Source organism: Acomys minous (assembly GCF_964271855.1).
Source record: "Acomys minous genome assembly, chromosome: 4".
Classification (NCBI taxonomy): domain Eukaryota; kingdom Metazoa; phylum Chordata; class Mammalia; order Rodentia; family Muridae; genus Acomys; species Acomys minous.
Genome location: NC_140486.1, coordinates 66,820,740 through 66,842,638, shown reverse-complemented (window position 1 = coordinate 66,842,638; position 21,899 = coordinate 66,820,740). Strand labels below are relative to the sequence as shown.

Here is a 21,899-nt window from a genome sequence, read left to right as displayed (position 1 = left end):
TGTTCCCAAGGCCATTTTATGGCCTGAGAAAGTATCTACAGCTCCATTAAAAAATCTCTTTTTACCCCAATACCTTCTACCTGAGTATAAACTAGCATCATGTTTCCGTCTTTCATCTTTCTAAATTTTTAAGTTCTTCATCCTAAAAAATAATCAACACCAGTGTGTGGAATAGCTAATACTCTTTGATAAGATTTTCTGCTTCACAATGAGGCCCCATTTATATGCATACTTGTTTATTTCCTCCACACAACAATGCCAAGAAGCCAGGTTTTGTTTTTTGTTTTTTGTTTTTTGTTTTTTTTGGTCCTTTGATAGGTAGTGGATGTATTGGACAAGAGTGGCACAGTTGCTACCTTGGAGAGCTGACCGTGAGCAGAACTACAGAACTACACAAAACTTCTGCCTCCTGCCCACAGCAACACTCCGTATTCCTGCTGCCACCCTTTCCTCCCAACTGCACCGCATGCGCCGGCCTCTAATTCCCCCGAAGGCTCAAAGCCCGTGCTCACAACCTCACTGAGACCTTCTGTGGGACCGAGTATCTATTCGGATGCAACTCGCTGCATGCAACAGAAAACTCATCTCACGCTGCCTTACACAATCGATGGAGCTTATCAGCTAACAGGACGAGAGGCCCAGGGGCAGGACAAGCTCCTGGATCATATTAATTCAGCAGCTCAGTAATTTCACTTAGGGACAGATTTCTTTCCACTCTACTAGGACGTGTATGGCTGACGGGGGACTCTTGAGATTCTTCCTTGTCCCCAAGCAAAGAAGGAGAGAAAGACGAAGGGAAAAGGAGGCCATGACGCCTCATCTCTGGAAGCAGAGGTGGACTTGGCTTCTCCAGAAGCCGAGCCAAGCACATGGCATAGCCTCTCAAAGACTTGCTGGAGGAATAGCTTTCTGGAGAGATGACCACAGTGTCCACATGCATTATCTTCTGTCCTCTCTGGACACTTTCACACATGACATACACATAAACTTCAAAAGTAATAATAAGAAATACACACTCTGAACTCATGGGTACACACCATATCCTCAGAAATTCCTTTCCCTCAGAGGCAGCTTCTATGATCGTCTCTGAAACATTCATCTTATCTCATTGGATCCCTCACTTATGCAAGGAGTCTTCAGACACACCCTGTGGAGGCCGCACTGTACATCAGTAAGACTATAGGCGTATGGGCACCAGAGGCCTGGGTTCAAATCCTGACACCTTGATTTCTGAATGGCAGAATTGTAAATAAATAAAGTTTACTGTATCTGAATGCCCTTATCTACATTAGCATTTTTGCATTGGCATATTAAAGATTAAATGTTAGCCATGGGAATTTGGACCATGTGAACCACTGATGAGTAAGATGTTATCATTATCCATCTATGGAATCCCTTGCTTGAAAGCCATGCACTTTTGTGTTGCTTTCTATTGCTCTCACAGACTATATAACTTCAGTATTTTGTGGCAAACAAGTGATTTTTGTCTGTATCTATGGCCAGTTGTCTGCTGCCACCAGGGGTGAACCGCACAGCAAAGCGTTGCTCCATGAGGGCCACTTACGTCTTCCTTTATGCTCCACAGAAATGTACTTATGATTCTTAGGTTTAAAAAAAAAAAAAGGCTGGTGATGAGAGCTACTTGGACCTTTCCATGATCTTTTCCTTAAGAAAATGTAGAACTGTAAAAATACAAGAAAGTTAAAGCCCTCAGGATTTGGAAAGGTGGAACAGGAGCACTGACAGCCCCTGTACACACACACAAGCTTGAGTAGACCTGCAACACTGACAGCCCCTCAGCGCTCCCCCCCAAGCTTGAGAGCATCAGCAGGACAGTAAGTAAGTCTCTGTAGTGACCAGGAAAAAGCATGATAAAGTGACTTTGCACCTTGCCCAGCAACGTGGATTCAAAAACCTAAAAGTGTATCCTGGGTGCAAGTCACAAGCAAAGCCAAGGTCCCCAAAATGTTGTATCAGAAGCAAGTCTCTGGGGAAACTCTGACGTCAGAACACAGTCCAGCTCGCACTTGGCTGCACTTTGGCTCGCAGACTCTAGACTCAGCATCGTACGGAGACACCAACACCCGCGTCCTGATCTGCCTGACACTTGCCGCGCTCAGGAACTAAAACACGAGACATGAAGTTGCTCAGGAAGAGTGAGGCACTTTGAGGCCGACACACTCTTAGAGCGACTGCTCTGATGGTGAGGGCAAGGTGTTCCTCCCAACCTTTACACAGGACTGCTGACTTGGCCACATGCGACCACAGAAGCCACCTACCAACTATTAAAGGAAAGAAGCACCGCCTTCTAAGTTGTTTCCTTAAATGGTTACTTGGAAAACACTGCTATAATACTGTCCAGGGTGAGAGCAGTATTTAAGATGTTTACATTTAAAACTAGTAAAACAGAGAGAATAGGATAGTGCAACAGGCTGAGACATCATGGTATCTATCAATTAATAAGTAATTAAGAACACCATGCTGGGCTTTTTCAGTTGAGTAGCAATTACCTCATGAAGGACCACTTCCCTACAATATAAATGTAATAAGATGCTTCAAGGAATGTATCCGTTGCAATAAATGAATGCGAAATCAACAAAAGATGCCAGGGCAGATCGAAGGGACTGAAGTGATGGAGTGATTACATATATGCATAATTTGAAAATCTGGAGGATTTAATTTTACAAAAGAATTAAGATGAAAAAGATTTGATTCTTCTCTGATATTTCATTAAGGCACCCTACCTTTTTTTTTTTTTTTTTTTTTTTTGCCTTTTTGCCTTTTTGCCTTTTTAGAGCTCATAGAAAAGCATTGAATGTCAATGGCCATCACAAACTATTAGTGCTTTCCTTGTTTCCACAATGCATTGGTCACGGCTGGGCAATAACATTTTCCAGGCAGTTTCTTCATACAAAGAAATTAGTTGAATGAATCCAGCTAGGACAAATATCTCCTAGGCCCTGAGAGTTCCCCTCATCTCCATTTCTTTCCTAATACACAATTATTAACGTCAAATGTGGGAAGACTTCCTTTTGAGGCCACTTTTGGAACCCAAAACTAAGTTGATAATCAATGGGTCCCGCTGAGTAGGATCTAAAAACATAATGTGACAGGGTGATAACTAAAGCCAAGCACAGAGGGGAAAAGAGAACCTTAGAGCTGATGGTCCGCTCGATGTCAGAGACGGAACGGTGAGCTAGGTGCTGCCCGCCTGCCAAGGACGCCCTTGCAGGTAAGCAAAGCAGCCAACATAGACAGTGATTCAGCACCAAGAGTTAACTGAGATCAGGGATAGAGTGCTGGCTCAGTGGGATTGGCTCAAAAAGCCTTTGCCCTTCCCGAGGACACAAGTTAGTTCCTGAAGACTTACAAGTACAAGTAACTCCCGCTCTAGGTAATCCCACACACTCTCCCAGGCCTCTGTGGGCACCCACACTTGTCTCATACATCCATTCAGACACTAACGCGCAAATAAAAGGAAAAGCTTCTTTTTTAAAAGACGAACTGTGAAATAAAACTTATGGCCATTTCCATTGGTTTCTTCCTTTTATTGTAATTGTCACAAGGCAAGTGAAAAAAGTCTTTTTTTTTTTTTTAACTTAGCGTTTTCATCAGAACTGCCTACGCTTTTTATTTCAAGTGTTCAGATGCTTAACATAAACAAAACTTATTAAGAGTGCATATAAGATTCATTTAACCCAAACGTTTAGAGAATCCATTTGCCCAAAGAAGAAGAGTAGCTTCTACAGGCACAGCAAGGAGAGGATAGCCTACAACATCCACCATTTCCCACTTCCCATTACACTTATGAACTACCATGCTCTAACGCCGGAACAAGGAACACTCCTAATTGGACAGCATCTGCTTTTCTGTTGCTGAAACGCAGACGAAGGCCAACTGTGTTAGTGTTGGCGCTGCACCTTCATCAGCACCACCCTTAGCATGGACCTGAAGACACGATAACTGGTCCTCGCACCTCATGTCTGTCACGGAGCCATGGCAACTGGCCCTTCATACGCTTAGGCAGTAACTCAAATACTCTAAAATTTGAACATCAATGGTACTTGAGTTTAAAAAGCTAAAATAATGGAACTGAGGTAGACTTACTGCCTGTGTTCTTTAATACAGACATTAGAAAGAAAAACTGAAGTACAGAAGATGAGCAGGTGGACAAGCAAAGTCATGGAGAAATCAATGGAAAGATAACACAACCAAACTGTGATGAGTGGGTTAGCTAAAGGGGTGGTCCTTACTCTAACAGAAACCATCCACACAGCGGGGTTAGGGGCATGCAGGGGCTATAAACACAAGTCTTTCCACTGCACACTCAATTCAACATAGAGAACGGACACTGCATTGATGGTAAGCCCATCTGGGAATGCATCGTTTTAGGGCTCCCCTGCCCCCCCCCACACACACACACACAAATAACAAATGTCTGCATCCACAAAGCAACCATACGCTCTAAAGAAGGAAACATTACAGAGGATGCTATGAATGACACATTTTGCTTCTAATTCCATGTCATATGTACGTACACTATTGTATGCATCTACATAAAATCTAAAAGCCACATTTCCTTTGATAATATGATTCTTTTAAGAAAAAAAAAAGCAGGTCATTTTCTGTGTGTAAAAAAGAATTTTCCGACAGGGGGCTGAAGCGATGGGAACCAAGATACCCTGACTGCTCTGCCTGCCTTCATGTTTCTGCTGTAGGCACACACTCCCTCCATTGCCGGACACTAAGAAATTTTATTTTATGGAACCATGGGACAAGAACTGATGTACGGTTTTAGCAAGTGTCAGGAAGTCGCTTTAAGCTGAAACCCATCCGCCTCTTCTTGATCATTTCATAATTTGGAGACGGAGGGGGAAGATGAAGAGGGAACAGGAAAGGGTTAATTTCATCAATTTGACTAATGTCACCAAAAACCATTTATTTTATTTTATTTATTTTATTTTATCTACTCAAATGGTCTCTTATAAAATAAATACTGTCATCTTTTCCCAGGAATGAGTTTCTCGCATGTCATGGGGTCTCTAGATATTATTTAAAAAGACTCAATTTACAAGGCCAGCACTTGCACGAAATATGGATTTTACCAGTCAAGATGGAAAGCTGCTTGCTTGAGAGTCACTGAAGGGCTTGAGTTAATTTCAATTTTAGCCAGAACCAAAATAATGCCGCCATAAGTAATGTCAGCCCTACCTGGGCCCTACCTGGGGCTTCCCAGAAGAGCCAAACCGCCAAACGCATATCAGAGGCAAGAGGGCATGCCTAGGCCACGGGCTTCCGGGCACAAGGATTAAGTTCAGTCGCAGGTAAACCTCAGGTTCCTCTCTTTTAAAGAAGAGAGTGACCTAAAGTAATGAAACATCACTGAAGAAACTGTGTGATGTTCAGCCAGGGACCTGGGAGGAGAATGAAGGAGTGCAGGCAATCATGCCCAAGGACGCTGAGAATCTGGAATTCAAGTCCCTCCAACAAGGGCCAGGCGTGGTGGCCCAGCACTCTGGAGGCAGAGGCAGGTGGATCACTGTGAGTTCGAGGCCAGCCTGGTCTACAAAGTGAGTCCAGGACAGCCAAGGCTCCACAGAGAAACCCTGTCTCGAAAAAGAAAAAAAAAAAAAAAGTCCCTCCAACAAGGAGTTCAATTTTCTGTCGATCATGATCCTCTGGTTTCTTGAAAAAGGCCTACTGTGTGTCAAATGTTCAAGAACACTTTTCAGAATGGAAATGATTTTTAAAAAAAGCAATGACACCACACTAATAAAATCTGGTGTCAATGGAACATAGGGTAAAAGTATCAGAAACATGGTTCTGTTAAACTGCTTGAGAAATCGCGTTCTTAACCGAATGCTCCAAAGATGGAGCAGACGGACGGATGGGAATGATCTCCCCCTCCCCCACTTAAGACAGGAGAGTCGGGGTAGTATTCTTTCAGAACCATCTGTTAAGGATGCCATTTCTGGAGAGGAACCCTTCTGCTGGGATAAGCCTGAAGGCTGGAATATGGACTTGTCACCGTTTGAGGAGCCAGGAGGCCTGGGGGTGGGGGTGGGGGTCCAAATGCAGGTGTGTAAAACACATGCAGTGTTGGTGGGCAGTAAGGTGTCTGAGCTCCTCCTCATCTCATTTCTCAAGTCAGCTCTATGTTGTCTGAGCAACTGAGTACTGTCTACTGTACTCTGACCTTTCCCTTCCCATTGGACTCCTTTCTCATCATAACAACATTTAAGTATCTATTTTAAAATGATCCCCCAGGGCTGGAGAGCTGGCTCAGAGGTTAAGTGCACTGACTGCTCTTCCAAAGGTCCTGAGTTCAATTCCCAGAAACCACATGGTGATTCACAACAATCTATAATGTGATCTGATGCTCTCTTCTGGCCTGCAGATGTACATGCAGAGCACAGTATACATAATAATAAAAAATATGTATTTTTTAAAAATCCTACATATGTAGCCATGTCTTCCTCTACCTTCCATATAATTCCCTCTCTTCCCATTGAAAACTGAACGTTTATAGAACATCCCTGCTCCACCTGACTATAAAGCATACAGACAAGTCAAGATTCCCAGCATTATCTCCGAGTTCTCATCAAAAATACCAGGAACGCTTCGTTGTAGAGTCCCATGGAGGCTCATCAGTTCTCCTGTGAACAGACATTTGTATATGAACACATCTTGTCAGCCCTGTATTCAAAAGCAAACAAAAAATGGCACACAGAAAGAAATAGACAAAAAAGAGCATTTGTTGAATATTAAAGGGTTTTAAGCCACAGGACCCTTAGACGAACAAGGGCAAGTCTTCCTGACCTTTGATTCTTCATTGAATCCTCAGCTAAAGCACGAAATGTAAGAGGAACAGAAGAAAAGACCAAAAAAAAAGGTAAGCTGACCTACATCAAAACTATAAACGTAATCATCCAGGGTGGTACATACCTATAATCAGAGGCCCAAGCATCACCAGTTCCAGGCCAGGTTAGCTTTCATGAAAAGAACAAGTGTGGCTGTACCTTTATAGCAAGACCCTGTGAGAGCTGGAGATGATGTAACTCAGTGGTAACACACTACTTCTCATACACACACACACACACACACACACACACACACACACACACACACACACGGTTGCTATTTCTAACAAAGGGTACGTTCCAAAAAGCAAGAAGACCACCACTGTAGTCGCTATGTCTGTGCCCCTCCCCCACCTCAAAGTTCACACGCTGAAATCCTCCCAGCCAGTATGGTAGTGTCCAGAGGCAGGCTTTGCGGGTGTGATGAGGTCACAAGGGCTCTGCCAGTATGATGTTGATCAGTGCTTTCATAAAAAGGCCCTGTGATAATGATTCCTGGTTATCAACTTGACTACATCTGGAATTAACTAAACCCAAAAGGCTAGGTGCACAGGTGAGGGATTTCTTTTTTTTCTTAATTAAATCACTTGAAATACAAAGACCCAGTTCTAACCCATATCTTTGAAGGGGGAAGAGCTACTTTTTAATGCACAATGCCGTGGGCTGGCAGCCTTTATAAAGGACATGGAAGAAGGAAGCTCTCCTTGCCTGCTTGCTGTAGCTCTTGATAGCAAGCGCACTCCTTCCCTGGCATTAGAACCTACTTCTCTGGGATTCCAGCATCTACTGAAGACCAACTGAGACACTCAGCATTTTGGACAGTCATTGTTAGATCAGCTGGACACAGCCTGCAAGTCATTCTAATAAATCTCCACCCCTTCTCTGTGTGTGTGTGTGTGTGTGTGTGTGTGTGTATTTGTATGTGTTTGTATGTATGTGAGTGTCTGTATGTGAGCGTGGATGTATGTATGAGTATGTAAGTGTATGTGAGAGAGTGTGTGTGCATGTGTATCTGTGAATGTGTGTATGTGCATATATGTGAGTGTGTATGTATGTGTGCATATGTAAGTTGTGTGTGAGTGTGTGTATGTGAGTGTGTATATGTATGTGTGTATGTGTATGTATGTGTGTATGTGTATGTATGTGTGTATGTGTATGTAAGTGTATATGTGTATGTAAGTGTGCGTTTCGTTCTATATGTTGTGTTCTTCTAGAGAACCCTGACTAATACAGCCATAGAGAGTGCCCTGACTGCCTCTGCCACGGGCACCACATGGTGCAAAGAAGTCCTCTTAAGAGAAAGGAAACCATCACCAGAAAGCACATCTGCGCAAACTCTGAACCTGGATGTCGCAACCTTTGGAGGGACAAGAAATAGATGCCTAAAATCACATAGCTAGTAAAGCCTGGTTTTCTAAGATGTCTCCCTTTCTCTGTCTCTGTCTCTCTCATAGTTCTTTCTCAGATATATGACTAAAAGAATAAAGACAAGTAGCTAAATTTCTAAAAATGACCCAAGGACTCAAATTGGTATTTGCCCAAAATTGCATACAAATGAAACATTCAAAAAAGATATCTAACATCATTAGTCTTCAGGAAAATGCAAATCAAAACTCTAATGAGGTGCAGCCTAATACCCAACAGGGTGGTCACAATAAAAATGCGTGTGAAATAACAAGGTATATCCACACACAGAAGTGAGTGTGTGGAGCTATAAGAAGTCTTGTGAATTCCCGGGGGAATACTGCTATTGTGGAAAGCATCTCATAGGTCTGCAATGACGTAAACACGGGAACAGTACACAAACCTTTTCATTTCATTCTCCAGTAGACATTTGAAAAAAAATTAAATAAAAAAAAAACCAGGTTCTCAAATAGAATGTGTTATCTATGCACGCTCACATCAGCAGTATTCCCCGTGGCCCATCAGTGAAAAGGCTGCAAACGTCTATCAACAGGTGAATCATGAATAGAATCGATGACACATTTTTTGGGGTGTGGGGGGGGGCGTATGCCGTATGTGTCCCTGTCGGTGTGGATGCGTCCACAGGCCGCACACCTCTTACCTATAAGAAGGGATGAGCTTCTGCTCACACAACAAGAGCTCCCAAGAATTCCCTGAGTTTTACGCTGTGTGAAATAAGCAAGCAGCAGTCCGTTTCTGTGCTGGAACGTAGATGAAAGGAGGGACAATGCTCTTTGGATAGAACCTCTTACTTCGATGTGGTAGAAATGTCTGGAAGTGGAAAGAGCTGCTGTTTGTACCACTCCGCGAAGAGACGGAGCAGTATCACACCAGCCACTTGAAAATGGTTGAGTTCATGTTATATGACTTTTGTGTCACCTGTTTCTTGTAGAAGTCTAAAGCCAAGGCCTGTGCCCACCCTCCATGTCTGCATCACCCTCTTGCACTAGCCTCCCTCTTGGCCTGTCCTCCTGTGCTTTCTCAGTGTCCCAGCCAGTACGATCCTGTTTTGAAGTCAGACCATGTCCTCTCGCTGCTGAAAGCCCTCCAAGCTGCACCTTAGTCAAAGCCACAGGCCTTATAATTGGTCTAAAAGCCTCACAGAGAGTGGCCCATTCCTACACTGACCTCAGTTCACCTCAGCCTCTTCCTGTCTCCACTCTGGTCAGCCAGGCACTCGTCCTCGGGGCCCTATCGTGTACTGTTTGTTCACTTTTGTGAATATTCTTCCCTCAAGGGCGGTTGGACCAATACAGTATCAATTTTTAACCTAGTTTCCTGATGCCCTGACCACCCTGCTTTGCACGGCCAAAGAACAAATTCTCCATTTCCTGTACCTGCTGCATCTGTGTCATGGCACTTATTTCTGCCATAGTCCCTGGAAGATGCTGACCACAAGGACACACACACACACACACACACACACACACACACACACACACACACACACACACACAAAGGTTTTCTTTGAGCTTATGAAGATAGATCTATAAAATATTCAGGAACCTGCTTCTTAGTGTTTGCACATGCCAGGCAAACCATACCTGATCTGGATCTCTTTAACATATGTCTCCTGGTTGAAGAAAAAAAAAAAAGAAGGAAGTGTTCACCTGGACAGAACATGTGTCTTCAGGGCCTAAAATACATCCAAGGGGTTAGAAAAACTTGCAAATGGGAAATGATGTCTAAATGACTGTTAAAAAAAAAGCCTAAGGTCCTCAGTTCTTTTATTCATTATATAGTTAATTGTTTGCTTTAAAGAAAAGAAACTTAGCAGGGCCTGTGAGCTAGAGCTTGGCAGGTCAAGACACTAGAAATGAGAGCCTCAGGATCTGGAGACGGGGCAATGAGGCAGAGGTTGGTGGCTAGCTGCTGATCTGGAAGACACAGAGTAACAGAGGCCAGACAGGCTCTGCCTCATCAGGGAGGAAAGGAGAGCCAAACTCCAGCAAGTTGTCCTCTGACCTCCAAGCACAGTCCATGGTGGAAGTCAACCCCCCCCACACACACACACAAACATGGTGCCAGGGAGTGGGGTGCAAACACACAAAACAGAAAGTAAAAAAATGAATAGTTTTAAATTTTTTAAAAGGTCCTTCACTAAAAAAAAAAAAAAAAAAAAAAAAAAACACTGCTCATGAGAAGATTTTGAAATGATCAGTGAAGAACACACATAGCCGCTTATCAACAGGACAGAGAACAAGCCCTGTGTTGTGTGCCATTTCCCACAATTCAGCAGAAGCCAGTGAACTGCAAAGGCCTGCTTGGCATTATCAACAAGAACTTTATAAACCTACAGTTCAAACATTTTTAAACATTTTACATATTAAATAAGAACAAAATTTACCAAAATAACAACAACAGAGTATCGTGAACAAATATCTTTAAAATTTGGCGAAGCATTTCACACAAAAGCACTCATATCATTAAAAAAAAATAACAGTGCAGCAAGTTGCAGGTAGAGGGAGGATGGCTGTGTCAGTAAAAGCGCTTGCCACATAAGTACGAGTTCAATCCCCACACCATTTGTTAAAAGCTGGACCACGAGCAAACAATCGTGATAACAGCAGGTACAGAGGGAGATCCCTAGGATGCGCTAGCCAGCCAGTCAGCTCAGGCGGGGAGCCTCAGTTCACTAAGCCACAGTGAGCTAGGTGGAGAGCAACTGAGGCAAATACCTAGGGATGGCCTCTGCCTCTCCACTCTCAGACACATGCACTCCCACATACATGCCCCTACCCCTGCGCAAGAACATGCAAGAACACACCCACAGGCATGCATGCACACACACACACATACACACGCACGCACGCACGCGCACGCGCACACACACACACACACACACACACACACACACACACACACGCACACACGCACTCAGTCACATGCACACACCCCAACCACAGTGTCTCAGGCCCATAGTCCTACCAAACTAATAAAAACTATTTCAGTCCCATGGTCTACAGCTACCACCCTTCAGCGCCATGTCAATGCAGAACAGGCTCAATCAGCAAGCAAACTAAGCTAAACTAAATCCTATCAAGTTGGACATACTCATCACGGGCTGCCCAGAGCTTGTGCAACAGAATGGATTGCTGAGAATATTCGGGGTAATTGCCAGTTGCTATTTATGTGAAGCAGCTCTGCAGGAGCTGACTTGGTGAAACAGCATGCACACAACCAATGCAAAACACACAGAACAGCCCTCTTGCCAACCACACTGGAAATCCTAGGAAAACCTCTACAGTGTCAGGCTGGTTGCTGCGTCAGATACTGTGGACTATTCTGTTTTCAACTGATGTACTTCCACAGTTTTTTTCCCCCTAGGTTAGTGGAGTTTAAATTAAAGATTATCTTCCAAAGCCTATATTTTTCTTCTGGTAAGTAGACATATATAAATGATTGAGTGAAAATAAATAAAAGTCTTAGATAAATATTGAAACACACATAAATATTGAAATACACACATATATGTATGTATGTATATTTTGAAAACATGTTGTTTATGTGACGGTCCCAAATCTACCCAGCAAATGTAAATCACTGTGACAGGAGAGGACACCTGGATACAGGGACTAGTTCCCTTGGTCTCCCTCACCTCCATGGTGGACTTTTTTTTTTTTTCTTTTTTTTTCTTTTTTTTAATTATCAGCATCATCAGAACTAGGTTAGGAAGAAAAAAAACCCTGAGTTCTAATTCAGGTCTGCAGCTAGCCGTCCAAGGAGCTATGTAATCATGGGCAAGCCTATAATCTCTCAGAGCTCTAATTTGCTTGTCTGGAAAATGAGAGAGTTGGTAATAAGTGCTTTGAAACTGAAATGGGAAAATGTAAGGTAAAAATGACTGCCTAAACATGATAGATCTGATCCTAATTCACGAAGGCAAACATATATCTCCTAGGATTAGAAACTGCTTTGCTCCAGAAAGGAAAGAACAAATCTAGAAAACATTACAAAATTACATGAAGATGAGGATTTTAAAATGAGGTAACATACTTTTTCTCTTTGGGGGCTGGGAAAGCCATTTTATCGTACAAAGGGCATTTCTATAAGGCTGGAGACAGCTCAGTGGGCAAAGCGCTGCAGTGAGGACCTGCCTGAGTTTGGATGCCCAGAAAAGAGAGATAGTAGGAGCATCTGTAATCCCTGAGCAGGGAGACTGGGAGGGGAGGCAGAATCCGGGCATCTGGAGCTCAGCTAGGCTGACTTACACAGCAGGGGCAGGAGAAGCGCAGTGAGCAAGCAAGATCGAAGATAAGGAATGAACCATGAAGGTATCCTCTGGCCCCCACACACAGCACATCTAGTGCACGCACGCACGCACACACGCACGCACACTCATGCACTCACTCTTGCATGCGCACACACCCACACAGCACACAAACTTAAAAAAGAACATTAATATCCACCCATCAAACTCCACTATTCCTTTGACCTAGAAACTTTCCTCTGAACAAACTGCAGTAGCCACTGTCCCAACTACCTCTAGAACCTCCATAGCAGCGCTATCCATCAGAGACCAACACTGCAAACAACCTGAAGGTTCAGAAATAGACACACAGCCAAGAACAGTCTGGTTTAGCTAACAAACCAGAACTGAGGCCTATACAAGATGGCCAGATAGGCACTTTAAAAAGCAATGGCCGGTCTTCAGGAGTCACACAATACGACACAAGAGGCAACAGCTGAGCAGAAGGCACAACACTGTCTTTATGGTTTTATGAAAATGGAGACCGATGAATACTGCAGGAGATAACAGAGGGCCTGACTGATTCTTGAGATTTGTTGTCTCGTGAAATGAAAGGGAAGTTAGGGATGGGCTGTTCTCAGCACTGACTGTCCCTGCTATATGGTGTCACGCTTCCCTGTGGCTTTCCCAATGTCATTTCCCCTCTGGACCCAGAGCTTAGTATGCTCTCAAGCACCTACAACTCAACTGTTAAAAACTGACCAGCAGCCCAGTTGGTCCTCAACACCAAACTTTTCAATTCTATCACAAGGCTTTGTATGCACGTAGACCCTGTATTACCCTAGCATGCCGTGGGTGAGCCACTGTCTTCTTTTAAAACGTCATCAATGTGAAACCAAAAATTAAAAAAACAAGCAAGAATGATGTTTTACTTTTATCAACGCTTGAAAATCCAGAATGAAAAATGACTGGCTAGGAATGGAAAGCTGATACTAACATCAAAAGACGCACATATGCTACAGGATTGAAAAAGGAATGTTTTGCAACAAAGCGGAGATGACAAAAGGAAAAACATGGTGAATGTCAACAATGCCAACTCTACCATTGACCTTCACAGTGTAGGACACCCCAAGCAGTCAGTGGCTTGGAAAAGTGTGAGGACTTTGTTTCCTTAAACCCTAAGGCCACTAGCAGACAGCAGTGCCAGTCAGCCTCACGGGCTTGGCAGTATAGTGTGTAAATGGATGTAATTATGGCACTCAGCTTCCGTGAGTGGCACAGCTTTGGATTATCAGCCTACTAAGGCCTCCAAAACCATATAAGAGAGGAGCTTGCAAGCCTTTAAATCTGGTCTCTGATAGGAACTTTTAACTGGTGACTCGTAGCAGGACAAGACTAAGCTCCTCAGAATGAGGGCTGGCTTTTCCTCCTTTTGCACGGCCATGTATTCTCACTAGCGGCCACTTTTAAACAGTGTGTCCTGAGCTGTCAGACGGCCAATGTGTCCTTTATGTCTTCTAAGAAGGATACAGCTTAGTTCCCTGGTTAGGAACGGTATAGCCCGAGGAAGACAGCACAGTCTCATATATTTTTGTCTCAACATAGATGGCTGGAGCACAAAATCCAAAAATATTTTGAATCTTTTATAATTGCAATGTCAACAGAAATCACAAGCGTCGAGGTTATATTAAAACGATATGAGCAAAGAGCTAAGTCTTATTTCTTGCCTTATCGGCATTATCAAATAACTAGGAAATGAGCTATCACTTTTTAAACTATTCAAAATGCCCAACAAATTAATCCTAAGCCAATGGTTTCTGGTGACAGACTATGTGTTTATTAGTAATAATCAAATTAAAGGCCCTTTTAAAAAGACATTACTCACTAAAAGGGAAGTCACGAAAACACAATGAAAAGTTGTAACCTATTTCCCTAAAATGTCCTTTTGCACAGCGGAATTATTTCTTAGAATCATGTCAGTGTAGTTTGCACACTTGTGGAGTACTTTTCCACAACACCGCTTCCAGGATAATACTTAGTAATTTGCAGATTCAAAGAACATAGAAAGTCTGCAGGACTTCAAGATTCTCTTTGAGATAATGTTGACACACTGCGATTTGAATTAAATCACCATCAGGCCAATTGATAAGACTGAGGAGAGTCAGCACTGAGACAGACCAACTCTGACATGCACTCATTAAAAGAGCATGTAGTGAGGCAGGGGCACGAGGGTGCTTTGGGGAAAATTAAAAAATCAACCTCAGAAAGACCACATAGGTGGGAGGAAATCATAATTTAAATAGAAATTAAAATAAAATTTAAGTTGCACTGAAGAACTTCCCTAGCTAAGAGCCCATTTACATTTCAAAGTCCTCTGCCTCCAGGATGCCTAGGTATCGGAGCACTAAGGTTTGTCGGTGCTATGGAGACACTTCAATTAAGGCTATGTGGTAGAGCTCTGTGCAAACTAATTAGCTGAGGTTAACAGATTTTCTAAACACAGCTCTCTGAGACAGCCTTAGAGATGTGCAAGATTTGCTGGCAAGTAAAGTTTAAATGTGACTTGCTTTCATATTTCAGTAGCGTTTCCTGTGATGATAAATGTGCTCCTGACAACACTGCAATGCCATGGACCAAACTTATATTTGTTTCCCACCGGATAAAAGAGAGGGGCTTTAGAGTTTCGGGGCGGGGGGGGGGGGGGTTTAGTTCTGATTTTGACCTCACCTTGTTGGCAAGAGTTCTTATACAGTCACCATAGTGAACTTGATCAAATTTGCATGAAAAACACATCTGTATTTCAGATACACATATGATGCATGGAGACAGGCTTTCTAGTATTTTCTATAAACCATATTATAGTAAGAGCACAGATTTCACGATCCCATCTGAGACTCGCCTTGTTGAATGATTTCACTGTATTGTAGCCAAACAATAGAACTGAGCATGTTTTAACCCAAGTTAATATTTGTAAGATCCTTTTTCTAAATTCAAAGAAATAATTTTTTGATTTGGAATCAGATTTCTGGTGAGTGTCGTTCTTCAGACTACAGAAAATGTGTGCATGAACACCAGAAAAAAGCAGTTGATGAAGTTTCTTGTATAAGTTGAACAAGGAAGGAATGTGAAAATTCCACAAGGCCAGGAGCCGTCCACAATGCATATAGAAAATACATGAACCTCTCTGCGGTCCTCAATAAAGTCCCTGTGGTCTGTCTCATCTCGGGGACTGTGAAAACCTCACACTGCCTGTGCCACAGAGATGACTCAGAGACACTGTGAGACGCGGAGGCTCACTGGACAGACAAGTGTGTCTTTTAAGATCCTACCATTGAGAAGAGGCTGTCCTTCGTGCACATCCTTTGGTAAGACTGCACTGTAAACATCTTCAGGAAATCCAGTCTTGCATAATGCAATTTCACCAGAAGCCGCCACAGACGCCTGCAACACAAGAGAAAAATGTCGCGATGACTGCTGCCTCCTTCAACTAAGAAACAGTCCACTTGGCATCCAGCCCCCCTCCTTTTTTTTTTTTTAACTATCTTAGACAAATAACCTCTGTTTCTGAAGGGTTACAATTAGAATGTAAAGGGCAAAGGGTTAATCTTCTTGATAATTGGAGTTGAAGGAACAAATCCTACTTGTCTAGTCCTGTAAAATCCACATAATACGCATTCCAGGTTTCTCTAAGGAGTGACCATTTCCATTAAAATGAGCATTGTGAATGAAGAAGACCAAGTGGGAGTGGAGCTAGGAGTCAGCCAAATAGTCCCTGGGGCCCAGACATCACCCATAGTAACTAGGAGGCTCCTGGGGAAAAGAGTAACATTCAAGCAAGCATATAGACAGCTTTATACTTCCATCTTATTCTTCGTGAAGTTTGCTTCCACATGTTTTGTTGATGGAAAACGAAATTTTGATAAACTTACTACAAGATAAATAATAGCTGCTAAGTCAAACCAAAGAGTATCAAGTATATAGACTTTAACTCAAAGGATAAGGTTATATTAAAAGTATAAAAAAAAATCAATTTAGATTCCTTTTTATACTTTATGTAGTCAACTCAGAGACGGTTGCGGCACACTTTCAGATGAATCTGTGAGGACATTCACAGAAAGGATCAACTAGGTGGGAAGACTCACGATGCTGAGTGCGGGCTGGACCATTCCATGCGCAATAGTCCCTCAAAGAGTGAAAGGGGACAGAAGGGACAGACAGCAAACACAGCTTTTCCCTCCTGTTTGCTTCCTTTCTGCTGTGAACCTCAGCTTCAGCCACAGATGACACCCACATGGGACTCTGTCCAGATGCAGGAGGACCAGTGGCCATGGACAGACCCATAGGAAACCCAGAGCCTAAATCACATTGCATCCACCCAGTGGCTTTTCTCGGGTATTTTTATCATATAGACAAAAAGCAAGCCAATTCAGGACCTATCAAATCCATGACAGGCTTCAAGTCAGTTATATGTGAGAAGCAACTATATAAAGTCAGGGATACAGAGGAGCTAAGCTCTTTACCTAAGAGTGAGCGTACAACCTGGGGTACAATTTGGCAAAGTCTGTGGAAAATAACTATGACTTACCCCCCACACTGTGGTACATTCCCTAAAAAGCTCTCATCTGGGTGGCCTAGAAGATAAAAACGCTCACTGAAATATGGCTGTTTCAGGTTCTATAGAGCACCTACATGTCCACCAACAGGAAACTGTACCAATCCATTATCCCCACACTCAATAAGAGAAATATCCAGCAACATTAAAACCGCAGTCTCCATGCAGGCAACTTGCCAAGAGGACAACAACACAATGAGCAAAAAGAGTTAGGACCTTAAAGTTCTATACTCAGTGGGGAAAGAGAAACTTAGTTATATGGTCAAGCTCAGGGTGAGCGTTATTTTGCTCAAGTAAAAGATAAAAAAAGATAGTTGTGTGGCATTCCAGATTAAAACTGAAGGCTAAGCACATGGCAGGATGCGTCGCTCTTAAAAATAAACAAATAAATGATGTGACTGGTGATGCCATTAAAACAGAATTTAATCACAAAGATAGTCAATGCTATGCACACACACAAATAGAAAAGAGTTTTTAAACGGACAGGGCAGTGATAGCAGCCATGCTGGAGAAGGGAGGGCTGTGACGTGCAACTAAAAAGATTTTTCTACAGATGGCTTCAAATTCATCCGGAGTAACTAATTTCTTCTGAAAGGCAGGTGAAGCAGCAAAGTAAGACGTGAAGACTGGTACAGGTATGTGGGTCCACACTGAACTGTTCCCAGTACGTCGACATGTTTTGAAATTCACAGTGGAAGATCCCTAATTCTGAGCCAAGTGAGGAGAGGCCTTGCATACCAGTGGAGCTGGAGACATAGGAAGGTGTTACGGTACTAGACTCCTGTAGCTCCTCCTTACATGCACTCTGACACAGGAAGACACTTAGGAAAAGGAAAGTTTAGCTTTTAGCTCATCAAAACAAAGGAAGAGAACAGTCTGACAAATTAAGAGGATAGATATACCACAACCCCGTGTCCCACTGCCATGTTATGGATTGGCCTCTTTGCCCCTACCACAAATTTAAAGCCATGGGGAGCCAAGAGATGTGGGTCAGTGCAGAGCTGGGAGGGCGGCCAGGGAAAAGCAAACTGTGAAAGACTCACAGGTAAGAGCAGTTCCCATTTCAGGCTGGATACTGAGAGAGGGTATGGGCGAGGGCGAGGGTATTAGTGTGTGTCCTGCATGGAGAATGTCTGCATGATCAGTGAAGTCCGAAGACATTGGACAAATGGCTGCTGGCTTTGCTTCCAGTCTAAGAATCGTGTGTGCAGCTACGCAGAACATCTGGCACCAATAATACCCTGAGCCAAACTTACAGGAACGAGATCCCAAGGCTACTTCAAGGCTGTTAGAAATAAGGTGGCTGTTACCCTCTGATAGGTTAGACTCTCACTATGTTTCCTTGGCCCTAGTCTTCACATGCACCTTCTTCTGCAATGTAAGGGTACCTGCCTGCCCGGCCATGGGAATGACAAAACAACAGGCCGAAAGTGCGTGCCTCACAAGCCCTTCCTGCTCAAAATAAACACTCACGGGAGCCCCGTAGTACCTTGAGGTTTTTATGTCCACTTCAAACAACTACTTAATTATTCTTCCCTAAGACAAAAATGGATCCACAGAAGGCAAGCTGTGACTAATCCATGTTAAATTTTCTGTTATTACACCTACTTCAATTTAGACATGGTGATACCTGACTGGGATCTCAGCACTTGGGAGGTAGAGGCAAGAGGATCAGGAGTCAAAGGTCACCTTTAACTACATAGCTTTGAGGCCAGCCTAGGCTATATAAGTCCCTGTTTCATGTGTGTGTGTGTGTGTGTGTGTGTGTGTGTGTGTGTGTGTGTGTTGCAGTAAGGTGTGGTGTTTTTCTTCCCCCCCCTCCCCTACCCCCCCCCAGATAGCTTCCTGGAAATAATGACTCATGAAACTCAAAATACTGTTTACAAATACCTAGGTCATATAGCTAGGTTCCTGTCTGATTTAAAATAACCCATATACTAATCTATATTTTTCCCATGGCTGGTTACCTGGGCTCAGGTGTCATACTTCTGTCCTCTTCACAGCTTGCTGGCTGAATCTCACATGCCTGGCTGTATCCCAGAATCCCTTCTGCTAGCTGAGTATCCCACTTCCTATTTCCTACCTCAGATATAGGCCATAGGATGTTTAACTGACAGATTTTGCATCCCTACAATATACAAGAGGTGGTAGAGAGGTCCTCTAGAGTCTAAATGCAACACGTGTGTGTGTGTGTGTGTGTGTGTGTGTGTGTGTGTGTATCTATGTGTGATATCATTGCCCCTTTCAAACTAACAAAATCTATATGTTAAAAAAACAGGTAGCACTCAAGTAAGTATAATCTCTACTGGAGAGATCTTGTCATTACTTTATTTCAAGTACTGGGTAGTAAATTCCCTGTTTAACTACATTTTCCGAGCTCAGACTGGGCCGGTACAAGGTCTGAGACTTGCGGGGACTAACATATTGCCAGGCAGGGACTACCGAGGCAAGGTGAGTCTATTCCTGAAGCCTCCTGCATTCAAAGGAGCAGCTTTTGGGTGTGGAAGTGTCTACAGTAACTCATACTAGAGTTTGGAATGGTCTGCATTAGTGTTGCTTGACAAGGAGCGCTTTTGTCCCACTGAACAGTCAACAGTGTCTCATATGTTAGGATTTCACAGTTTGAAGGGGGATGCTGGCTTCTAGAAACAGAGAAACCAGCAATATTGCCAAGCAGCGTCACTCACAAGGCAAGATTCATAGTGACGTATTTATCCCAGATACCAAACAGCCAGAGTTCTATGTTACATGGCAACCCATGAGAAAAGGGTATCTGTTTGCCTACCCTCCACAAGGCCATGCGTGCAGCCCATAATCTCAGCTATCCCATTAACAGCTTGTTGGGACACCTTCCTCATCCCATACCTAGATGACCACTCTACCAGGTCCAGAATCAAACTCTGAAAATCAGAGGCAGAGAAAGGAACGCTGCCTCAATCACGCGATGCACGCCTGAAAGGAGCTGTGGAAGGCACACGTTCTTGGACGGGAATGCTTCACGGGCGAGCAAGCTATTTTTCTATATAGGTCAAACAGCAAGCATTTTAGGTTTGCTGTCCTGTGGCAAGCCCCAACTCAGAAGCAGCCAGACATTTGGCAAATGAGTGAACAACACTACAGTGATCCCAAGGAAACCTCTTTGTGGACACTAAACCTTGATTTTCAGCATAAGCCCATGGAAGGACATGGGAGTCAGTTTTGACCATGCAAATCCACAGAGCTGTCTGTCACAGAACCTTGGGACACTGTTAAGCTTTCGATGCCAGTGGTTTCTCACTTGAGTCTCCTTATGACTCCACAGTGGGAAGAATACCAGCATTTTACAGATGAATAAATGGCTTCTCACAGGAAGTGAAATACCCAAGACCACACTTCTGCACAGAGAAAGAGGCAGAGTTCTAACTCTGCTGCTTTTCCAAGTAAAAAAAAAAACAAAAAACAAAAAAAAAACAATTACCATCCTTTGCAAAAGCTTCTTCTGAGTGTTCATTTGCCACTGGAAACAGAATGAGGCTCCAGCTTAGAAGCTCAAAGCTTCAAGTGGGGAGTGGACTTGTGCTGGGCCCCAGGGATATGATTTGAAGGCTCACGGAGAAGGGGTCCTGAGTTATCCCAAAACGAGGCTGGTCGTAGCAACGCAGAGGGGCCTGGCAGGGAGCTGTGGCGGGAGCTCACTGAGCTAAAATGAGACAGCAAGAAACAGCACATGCCTGGGGAATGTCAATGAGCTCCCTGTGGTGCAGCCCAAGAAGCAAGGCAGGAAGTCAAAAGTTGAACCTGGAGAGCAACACATGGTCAAATCAAAGATGCCTGGGAGCCTGGGGTTATCCCTATTGGCTGGCAGCCTGGAGTTATCCTACTGGCTGGGGCAAGGGAGATGTTTTCAGGATCAGGAATGCACCAGCAAACTGTATTTGATAGAGAATGCTCCAAATTGCTTCATGGGAAAGGGGGTGGGGGTGGGGGGGCGGGCAGGTGAGGAGTGACAGCTGGGAGACCCCTTAGCACAGAGACTTAAATCTAGGCTGGCAATGAAGAACGGGCAACTTTGATCAACGCACAGCCCATTAGTGAGAACAGGGGCTGGCCTAGGGAACAGGGAGAGTTAACTTTCTTCCTGTTTCCAGCTGAGTGACTCTGAACACTGGTGCCACAAACTGGAAAAGATAAGCACAAAATCATGAGGCCAGAGAGCGAGGGCTAAAGAAGCAGAAAGAATGGATGATAAATCTGCCCATGGAAGTTGAAGTGGACTGCATAGCTCAAGTGACATTTAGGACTTGACTTTAAAAACGATTGCAAATTTTCCAGGAGGAAGAAAAAATAAAAATAAAAAAGAACATCCCAGGCAAAAGATTGAGAAGAACAAAGTCCCTAGCAATTTGGGCTGAGTTTGTCAGCCACCATACCAACACTGGTAAGTCATGGCTTTTTTTTTCCTAGTAGGTTTCCTTTGAGGTTGATTTGGGGCCACCAGGAGTGGTCTGTTTTAAATTTAGGCCTCCAAAATTTGATATCAAGGAATTATCATTCCAGCTGGCTTTTACACACTCGTGGGTTTATATATCAAGAAAGTACTGGGAGACTCTCCAATGCATTCATAACGACGCTACTTAGATGCTAGAGACAGACCACAACCAGATGCCCAGATACAGCTCTTCCTTGATGACTCTGGTTCGTCAGCCACAGTCTTGAGAAGGACACACGTTTCAATGTTGAATGCTGAACATTTGAAGCACGGGACTTCAATATCCCAGCCTTCCTGACTTTGAAT

The 21,899-nt window shown here is 43.5% G+C and overlaps 1 protein-coding gene across 1 annotated transcript in view; it reads right to left on the bottom strand.

The window, feature by feature from the left end:
• The window catches only part of CDH2 (cadherin 2), a 222,140-nt gene that overhangs the window by 171,287 nt on the left and 28,954 nt on the right, over positions 1–21,899 (bottom strand). The window contains exon 2 of the mRNA XM_084779631.1: positions 15,843–15,954. Coding sequence (XP_084635757.1) covers positions 15,843–15,954 — 112 coding nt within the window. The remainder of the gene's footprint in view (positions 1–15,842; positions 15,955–21,899) is intronic.